The sequence below is a fragment of the Branchiostoma floridae genome, chromosome 5 (genome assembly GCF_000003815.2).
Source record: "Branchiostoma floridae strain S238N-H82 chromosome 5, Bfl_VNyyK, whole genome shotgun sequence".
In the NCBI taxonomy this organism is placed as follows: Eukaryota; Metazoa; Chordata; class Leptocardii; order Amphioxiformes; family Branchiostomatidae; genus Branchiostoma; species Branchiostoma floridae.
Window position 1 is genome coordinate 11,457,265 of NC_049983.1, and position 10,454 is coordinate 11,467,718.

Here is a 10,454-nt window from a genome sequence, read left to right on the forward strand (position 1 = left end):
ACAGCTGCTACACAGAAGTGGCTCATGTTCTTCATCATTGATGTTGCACATATGTAAGGCTTGTTGTTGTTTACCATTTCATGCCGCTGACAATCATGACTGTGCATACAGCAGAGTGTACCAAACACATGCATCTAACAGCTTTCATTTGCAACAGAAATGAAATAATATTTGGTAAGCTTCTTCAAACCTTTACTGTTTCATATACCCGGAACATTTTGCATAAAATGGAGGTAGATACAAACTTTTCCATGTTTTCTGCACCGAAAGTAGCATTAGGTGAATTGTATGTTACAGTAGCACACCTATCACATCAGGGTTTTTTTTAGCAACTCTTACACAAACTTTGAATGATGGTGCATGTTTGCCTTAAATGCTGTATAATCTACATTTGCACTAAGATTGGACTTGCATGTGCAGTTCAGAACAGATCTTTGTGCTTTTACAATGTTTTTGCAAGACTATCATTGGAAACACAACATTACGTTTCCTTTGCTCTACTTCTAGTGATTGCTGTGATCATTGTAGGTTGGAAAAAGATCAAAAATTGACTCTACATGTACCTTAAAGTTTGTAACATGAAATTTTACTGTTCAGTATCAACAAGTGATTCAAGATTGTGCAGTTTTGACAATCTTACAACTAACAATGCCAAGGAAGTAACTTTTGTTCCAAGCCGAATTCTTCACAGATTGAAAGCAAGTTTTCTGCAATCAATGAGCTTTACATGTGCTGTTAGGTGTATGAGCAAGAGTTGAGCTACATCGGAATAACTGTTAAGATTTTCGTACTGTAGGTTTATTCTAAATTCTGTAAATACAGCGTGTCAGCCAGTATTGTACAAACCCACCTCTACACCAGCAACTTGCCAAGTGCATTGGTGATATACAGTAAACATTTTTACTGTACCACCTGAATGTTTAAAGCTACCCAGTACCCAAGTCCTCTACATGGTTGTAGAAAAAAAGGAAACCAAAGCAAATTTCATTCAATCAGTTGTTTGTATCTATTTTTAAGTTTAATGATTATTCTGGACAAACCAACTTTCTGTCATGAAAGGCATTTTAAAACTCTTAATATTACAAAGTGTTTTAAGCTTACATACCTAAGAATCCTTGATATCCATGTGATACATAGAAACGTTATGACCTATAAAAATCATGACAATGTTATTGTATATTTCTCAATGATTATTATACTGATAATACTATGATGCTGTTTAATGAATTGTTGAAATTTTTTCTCTACAAATGTGTTTTTTCCAAATAAAAGTGATGAAACTGTGATTTTTTATGACATCTTTGTTCTAATGTTCTAATGCATTTGGTGTTGTATTGTATGGACTCTCTTTAATTAATCCTAGCTTAACTTTATCCACGGGGAAATCTATATCCATCTTTTTAAAAACAGAGCATTTGGGGATACCAAAATGGTGGAAAAATCAGTAGTATTTTTATCTTGATAAGAAAGCACCTTTCCAATGATGACAAGTTTGACCAGCTAGAACATGTTCTTTAGCCATGTTGGTTCTAAGCACTACCCTAACCCTAACCCTAACCCTAGTTGCTAGGGTTAGGGTTGTACTTAACTCATATCTCGACAAGAAAGCACCCGTTTTCAAAACGGTTTTCAGATTACACGTACGTACTAAGAGACCTTTCCAATGATACCAAGCTTTACCGGCTAGAACACAGCATATTGAGTCTGCAGCTGTATATCACACAGTCAAGTGATTCAGATGACCCACGTAGTCAACCCGATAAGCAAAATACAGAGCAAACAGATGGAAGTTCGACAGCAGTACCGTAACAAGCAACTAGGTGGCCTAAATCTAATTGTTTCCAGGTCTCAACAAGACTTACCCACATACCAATTAGAAATACAATCTATTCAGGCATTTTCGAGTTATGCTGGTCTTCTGCAACCTCACAAACGGTGTCAAACCCATGAAAGTTACTGAGACATGACCTTCTTTAATGGCGAAGGCAGCAATATACATATGTAATTATGTACACTGTTCCCAAATATCATCATGACGATCCATCCGCAATATCTCTATGTTGTTCACAGACACACTTACGTACAAAGCTTACCCCAGACCCGTAGGAAAACGCCAAGTGAATCATTTATTTTTGAGCTAGCTTGACCTTTCTTTCTACAACTGCAACGCACCTACCAAATATCGTGCAGATACTATCACAGCTTGTTCACAAGTAACTTACACAAAAATACAAAACACTACAGAACCGTAGGAAAACGCCAGGTAAACCGTTTACGGACTTACAACCGCTACACACCTACCAGATTTACACAAGATCCATTCACAACTTCTCGAGTTATATGCTGTTGACCTACATATAGACCCACTTTACCATGCATATGGCTAAATCAATTCCACAGCCTTCTTGGCGAAGGCGGCAACTTGCATTGTCTGGAATAAGTACGCAAATCTTCGACGGTTCAATAGCACCATCTAACTTCCAAAAATATTATTGCAGGCAAGACTGAAAAAAACTGCTGCAAAAACTACACAAACCGCTAGATGTCACCATTGACACGCGGGGTAATTTCAGGTCATTACAAGGATGTCCTGAAACTCGGGTATGAGTGACTAACCTTGACCTTTGAACTTCTGTAGTTGTTTTCAACAAGGAGCCATGAGAAAACACACCTGTGACGTGGTCGTTGTTGGAGCTGGACTAAGCGGTGAGGAAACACTGCGTATACCGACAACTTTGACAACTTTGCTTGTCCATTTCTTAGGACTTTAAGGGGCGTGTCGTGGCAATGAAAACCTAGGTTGCGGGTGTTTATTTTTTTCGGAGATCACTCATATGCGATTGTCAACAAGCACCCCTCCCCCAACACTGGCGGTCCAAGATCGGCGAAGGGGACTAGCAAGTCCATGAGGAAAACTCATTAGGTCCTAACGGTGTAGCTGCGGGAACTATTTGTGGGCTTCTTTTGCTTGCAGTCTTTTACATTAGCCCTAACATATAAGACTGCTAGTAAAAGAACACTGACAATTGGCTACTATCGGTGTCCCTGTCAACTGTTTTTTTTTACAGTTGCTGACACGATATAACGTTAACGTTGGCAAGAATCAATCGCTACGTGGGTTGACTACGTGGCCATGGGTTACCTTTCGTGAATGGATTGTGTTTTTTTTTTGGGGGGGGGGGTCCATTCTAACGTTGGTAACGTTTTTCTCAATGGACAATTGTTTGATAGTGTGAAAGGTAACGTTAACGATAATGCATTCATACTTGCACTATAATAATACCCACTGGAAAAGTGGCCATTTCAGTTTATATTTATTACAACAGCTTGTATTCTTTCACATGTTTCTTGCTATGATTGGAAATTAAGTTGAAGAACTTTTAGACATGCAATGCTAGCTTATCATTAACATTGGCATCTTGATTTCTTTATAACGGTACCATGTAAGGAAAATGTTGTTGCTGTTTTTTCCTTATATCTAGGTTTAACAGCTGCTAGACTGCTCCATAAACATGACTTAGACGTGGCTGTTGTGGAGGCCTCTGATCGAGTTGGGGGCAGGGCGTACACCTTGGAGGTTTATTCTTCTTTTTACATTTAATCTTATGCCTTTATACTAAGAAAATAAAAAAAGACAGTTACCATCTGAAGGGTCAAACCTTAAAAATCAATGTCACAACAGTGATAAAAGTACACCTATTGGCAAGATAATCTAAATTTATGAAGAACACCTAGCAATGCATATGAATTGTGATGTCAAAACTAACCCTTTCAGTTTCATACTCATTGAATATGATAATTTCTTTGGATGGATGGCAACTGATTCAAGGAATTCCATTCATTTCCTGTCAATAACACTTTCTGGGCACTGTTGACAGGATATTCCTGATAGTAGCCTAGCCATAGTGTAGAATTGTATGTCCCCTCCAACAAATGTAATATTACTATTTTATCTGTGCTTCAGAATGCAGAAATGGGCATGATATCAGACCAGGGTGCCACCCGCTGTGGGCCAGCCATGTCCACGTTATGGCAGCTGATAAAGGATGTTGGGGTGAAGGTCTGGCAGCAGAAACCTACCCAAATGGTGTATGTCACAGAGGTTTGTGTCCTTGTGTAGTGTTCTGAGGACTTTCACATTTAGAATAGTACTCTACCACTGTAGCTGATTTGAAAGTGGGAGGCAACATGTATGGCTACTGTAATGTTTGGAAAATGTCTTCTTTCTTCTTTTAGCTGCAAGAGTTATCATTGATCTTACACCTGTATGCTGTTATTCCTTGTAAAAGATGGAAATGTTGCTTTCTCTTTCCATAACGTTTTTCTTATCACAGAACAGTGTGTCCAGATTCACCCCCACATCGCTTCCCACATGGAACCCTCTGGTTAGACTGGACCATTATAACATCTTCAGTACCATGGACAGGCTGGCTAACCAGGTTAGTCAGGGTCTACAGTATCTGTTATAACATCATTATAACATCTTCAGTACCATTGGACAGGCTGGCTAACCAGGTTAGTCAGGGTCTACAGTATCTGTTATAACATCATTATAACGTCTTCAGTACCATGGCTAACCAGGTTAGTCATGGTCTACAGTATCTGTTATAACATCATTATAACATCTTCAGTACCATGGACAGGCTGGCTAACCAGGTTAGTCAGGGTCTATAGTATCTGTTATAACATCATTATAACATCTTCAGTACCATGGACAGGCTGGCTAACCAGGTTAGTCAGGGTCTATAGTATCTGTTATAACATCATTATAACATCTTCAGTACCATGGACAGGCTGGCTAACCAGGTTAGTCAGGGTCTATAGTATCTGTTATAACATCATTATAACATCTTCAGTACCATGGACAGGCTGGCTAATCAGGTTAGTCAGGGTCTACAGTATCTGTTATACCATCATTATAGCATCTTCAGTACCATGGACAGGCTGGCTAACCAGGTTAGTCATGGTCTACAGTATCTGTTATAACATCATTATAACATCTTCAGTAACATGGGCAGGCTAACCAGGTTAGTCAGGGTCTACAGTATCTGTTATAACATCATTATAACATCTTCAGTACCATGGACAGGCTGGCTAACCAGGTTAGTCAGGGTCTACAGTATCTGTTATAACATTATCATAACATCTTCAGTACCATGGCTAACCAGGTTAGTCAGTGTCTACAGTATCTGTTATAACATCATTGTTACATCTTCAGTAACATGGACAGGCTGGCTAACCAGGTTAGTCAGGGTCTACATTATCTGTTATAATGTAGTCAGGGTCTACAGTATCTGTTATAATGTAGCCAGGGTCTACCGTATCTGTTATAACATCATTATAACATCTTCAGTACCATGGACAGGCTGGCTAACCAGGTTAGTCAGGGTCTACAGTATCTGTTATAACATCATTATAACATCTTCAGTACCATTGGCCAGGCTGGCGATCCAAGTTAGTCAGGGTCTACAGTATCTGTTCGAACATCAAACTTTTCTTTTTACACTTTTTTTCCTCAGGTTCCCCCAGAAGAGCCCTGGGAGGCTCCATCAGCACAGGAATGGGACTCCTGCACCATGAAGGACTTCTTTGACAGGACTGTATGGTTCAAGTATGCCAGAGTCTGCTATACAGTGAACTACATGCACATCTGTAAACCTTCCTTTTCTTGCATTTATAGTATAGTAGATAGTAGGTGGGGCTTGCTGCTATCAATATCTCTATTTTCATTTACTTAACCGACAGTTTCTTGTTAAAGGATTTTTGGTACAATTTTCTGAATCTGTATCTATATAGCCCTTCGACGTAACACACCAGCTTTTAGCTTATGGATCAGAAAAGCATCAGACACACATTCTTCAACATGCAGAAAACACTTGACAATGTGGACTGATGAATTAGAAGGAGAAATATTCAAATTGCCTTAGGTTTATACCATTCAGTGACTGTATGTACATGAAACTATGTTCAAGACAATCAATGTTTTCATCATTTAGCATCACTGTTACCATTCAGAAAACTGTAGGTTGCACTCAGTCATGTGATTTTCCTTGCTGTGTTTGTGTAGGTCTGTGCGGAGGATCACAGATGCGTTTGTCAGTATGCTGGCATGTGCAGAGCCAGAGGAAGTGTCCATGTTGTGGTTCCTGTGGTTGATGGGACAGACAGGAGGGGGGAGGTTTGCCACACTGGTCAACTCAAATCCGCCTCAGGTACGGATCTCCACCTTTTTTAAATCTACCTTTGCCAAGAAGGTTATGTTATTGTTAGGATTTGTATGTACATCATTGCATGTTTGTATGTTTGCGGATAATCAGTATACTTGGAGAAGGTGATGATGAGTTGTCTTGATATTTGGTCTTTCTTTACTCAAGAAGAAAACATGAAACAAATGAAAGAATAGAGACAAAGTGGTAGTGATCTCATGTTGTGACAACTTAATATATTAACTCATAATTGGAATTTGAGGAGGTTTTAACGAGACCTCAAAATGATTAGATTTTGGGACCCCTAGGGCATGTTACTGTACTGCAGCAGAATTTTTATAGCTCTCATTCTGGACGTGCTCTGGTCATAAAATCTGAATGGTAGATAGTGTTACACAGAGTAAGAATAGAGCTAACACCCCTACCCATTGTAATAGAATAGCCCATCATGCATATTCAGAAGCAAGCCACCAAGAGAAGCTGAGACCTGAGATTCTCTCTCTTTGCCATCTGGACTGCATTGAGCATATACACGCTTTGTACGTACTAACCATAAGTAGAATAAAACATTGGAAATGCAGTGAATCTGTGGTAATTCATGACGTACAAAGTAACATGGTGTCAGAAGTGCCCTTCAGCAGAAGACAGAAGAAGAAGACAGAAGAAGACAGTCTCAAGTCAAGACGGAAGGACAGAGAGAGCCAAAGTCGACTGCTAAGGAGGCAGCTAAGTCTAATGTCTTTCTTCAAAGATAGCATCCAAAGAATGCTAGTCTAAAGAGCTCCAGAGAACTTGAATGTGAAGAATTATGAAGAATTTCCATTGTGAAATTGTGAAGAATTTCTAGACAGTCTGAGCCAGGCATGTGCGCAGGCATAACGGCTCCATTGTCTTAGCGTGTCCTAGTTCCAAGGACAAATTCCTTACCGTCTGGAAAGTTGACAGGTAGGAACTCTGCTAAAGAGCATGATCTAAGGTCAGAGGTGCCAGGAACAAGCATATGTCAATGTCTAGTTACCGTGCCGGCAAGTGACAGCATCAAAACAAGCACAGGCGGCAGGTCAGGCAAAGGACATTTGTTGAAGTAAACATGGCAGATAGTCGTCTATTACCGGTGCCCAAACCTGTAGAACTGACAGGAGATGTATCAGAAAATTGGGAAATTTTCAAAGATGAATGGGCCAGCTATGAGATTGCTACAGAGAAGAACAAGAAACCAAAGGAAATCCGAGTAGCAACACTGAAGACCGTAATTGGTAGAGATTGCCTGGACATTCTAAGGAACTTAGATATTCCAGCAGACCCTGGTCAGCCAGATGCAGACCCCAGGCAAGACCCAGATAAGATTATAGACGCCTTAGATAAGCACTTCAAACCTCTGAAGAACACTGTATACGAGAGATACAAGTTCAATACCTGTGAACAAGCACCAGGAGAAAGTATTGAAGTGTACGTGGCTCGCTTGAGGAAACTAGTGTCTACATGTGAGTATGGCGCTCTGAAAGAGGAGATGCTGCGCGATAGAATCGTGCTCGGAATCTGCGATAACAAGGTGAGAATGCGACTGTTAAAGCAGAAAAACCTCACATTGCAAGCAGCACTAGAAGAGTGCAAGACAAGTGAGACAACAAACAAACAGATCAAGGCAATGCAGACTGCAGAGACAGTGCATTATGCCAAGACAAAGCCAAATCCAAGTCAAGGCAAAGCAAAGACAAAGTTCCAGCAGCCACACAGAAGGATGCAACCACAAGTTAACAACTGCGGTTACTGTGGAAGAGCCCATGCTAGAGACAAGGGTAAATGCCCAGCATTTGGAAAGAAATGCGCGAAGTGCGATAGGCCCAACCACTTCGCCCGGGTTTGCAAAGCATCCAGCAAGAAGATAAACATGGTACAAGACAACGTGGCAGAAGATGACGAAGAAGTGTACACTGTAGGCTCTGTGTCAAGCAACAACAAGAAATGGTACATAGACCTGAAGATGAGTGATGGAAAATCTCTAAGCTGTCAGATTGACACAGGAGCTACATGCAATGTGATTAGCGAAGATGACTTCCGGAAGTTCGGGCACAAGATGAAACCAAGTAAAGCCAGATTGAAGCTATATGATGGTTCTATCCTTAAGCCAGTAGGGCAAGGCATCTTGAAGACGAGACATCAAGACAGTATCATAGATCTGGAATTCCAGATTGTCAAGACACGTCAGAATCCTCTACTGTCAGCTGAAACATGTACCAAATTAGGACTGATCACCCTAAACACGGTCAACCAAGTCAACAACAGCAAGACAGAACAGATAGTTGAGGAGTACGCAGACGTCTTTGAAGGATTGGGATGCCTCCCAGGAGAATATCACATTGAGATTGACAAAGAAGCAAAACCAGTACAGCATCTACCACGACGGGTACCTGTTCCTTTGAAAGCGGAACTGAAGAAGAAAATCGACGAACTAGAGAAGAAACAAGTGATTGCCAGAGTCACGAAACCGACGGAGTGGATCTCAAGTATGGTTGTCGTAAAGAAACCAGGCAAGATGAGAATATGCCTAGACCCCAAGGATCTAAACATGGCACTACACCGACCGAAGTACCAGATCCCCACCCTTGAAGAAGTCCTACCAAGGCTTGCCAAGGCCAAAGTGTTCTCAGTGCTAGATGCCAAAGACGGATTTTGGCAGGTCAAGTTAGATGAGGAGAGCAGCTATCTAACCACATTTTGGACGCCGTTCGGCCGATTCCGGTGGTGTCGCATGCCCTTTGGGATTTCCACCGCTCCTGAAGAATACCAAAGAAGACAGCACGAGGTACTGGAAGGTCTACAGGGAGTTGACGTCATCGCTGATGACATACTGGTCTTCGGATGTGGTGAAACTGAAGAAGAAGCTGACAGAGACCACGATGAGATCCTACGACCTGCTCAAACGCGCACGAGAGAAGAATCTGAAACTAAACAAGCGAAAATTGAGGCTCAAGTTAAAGCAAGTGCCATACATGGGACAGCTACTAACGGCAGATGGCCTGAAACCAGACCCAGAAAAGGTCAAGGCTATCACAGAGATGAAGACGCCAGATGATCTCCGATCTCTACAGAGGTTCCTCGGAATGGTCAATTACCTCGCTAAGTTCTTGCCACACCTGTCTGATGTGTGCGAACCACTGAGACGGCTAACAGACAAAGACGCAGTCTGGGTATGGCTTGAAACACATGACCAAGCAGTGAAAGAGGTCAAGAAGCTGGTGACAGCACAGCCAGTACTACAATACTACGACGTAGAGAAAGAGGTGACCATACAGGGAGATGCAAGCGACAAGGGACTTGGAGCGGCGCTCCTGCAGGAAGGACGCCCGGTAGCGTATGCTTCGCGAGCTCTAACCCCGACAGAACAGAACTATGCGCAGATCGAAAAAGAGTGCTTAGCAATTGTCTTTGCAGCACAGAAGTTCAACCAGTACATCCACGGCCGAGAAGTGGTAACTGTACAATCAGATCACAAGCCTTTGGAAGTGATTTTTAAGAAGCCTCTCCTCGACGCACCGAAGAGGCTACAAAGAATGATGCTCCGTCTGCAGAAATACCACCTAAAGGTGACGTACCGTAAAGGTTCAGAAATGTATATCGCAGACACTCTCTCAAGAGCCTACCTGACGAGGACCATGAACGAGACTAGACGAGACGAGTATGAGATACTCAAGATCCAGGAAGCAAAGAAAGAGGATCAAGAAATCGAACAAGTAACACCCGCTGAGTACATCCAAGTGTCCGATATGACGATAGACAGGGTACGTCGACACACTCAGCAAGATGAAGTCATGAGAGAATTGATGAAGACAATAAAGAAAGGATGGCCAGAAAACAAGACGCAGCTTAAGAAAGAAGTCCGTGACTATTGGACATTCAGGGACGAAGTCAGCATGCACGATGGCATTGTATACAAGGGACAAGCGATAGTCGTCCCAGCAGAGCTGCGAGAAGAGATGATACAGAAGACACATGCCAGCCACCAAGGAGCAGAAGCATGTATCAGACGAGCCAGAGAAACCATATTCTGGCCTGGGATGAGTGCACAACTGCGAGAAAGAATCGGACGATGTGACATCTGCAAAACCTATCAGCCGAAGCAGCAGAGGGAACCGCTCATGCCACATCCAACTCCAACAACGCCATGGAGCAGAGTGTCGATGGATCTGATGACATTTGGAAACCGACACTATCTGATCACAGTAGATAACTACTCCGACTACTGGG

General features: G+C 41.9%; 1 protein-coding gene across 1 annotated transcript in view; it reads left to right on the top strand.

Annotated features, from left to right (window-relative positions):
- The first annotated feature begins 2,657 nt into the window (after positions 1-2,657).
- Positions 2,658-10,454, top strand: part of LOC118416172 (amine oxidase [flavin-containing] A-like) — a 16,048-nt gene continuing 8,251 nt past the window's right edge. Inside the window, exons 1-6 of the mRNA XM_035821252.1 lie at positions 2,658-2,706; positions 3,483-3,577; positions 3,965-4,102; positions 4,335-4,439; positions 5,520-5,611; positions 6,068-6,212. Of these exons, the coding sequence (XP_035677145.1) occupies positions 2,658-2,706; positions 3,483-3,577; positions 3,965-4,102; positions 4,335-4,439; positions 5,520-5,611; positions 6,068-6,212 (624 nt within the window). The remainder of the gene's footprint in view (positions 2,707-3,482; positions 3,578-3,964; positions 4,103-4,334; positions 4,440-5,519; positions 5,612-6,067; positions 6,213-10,454) is intronic.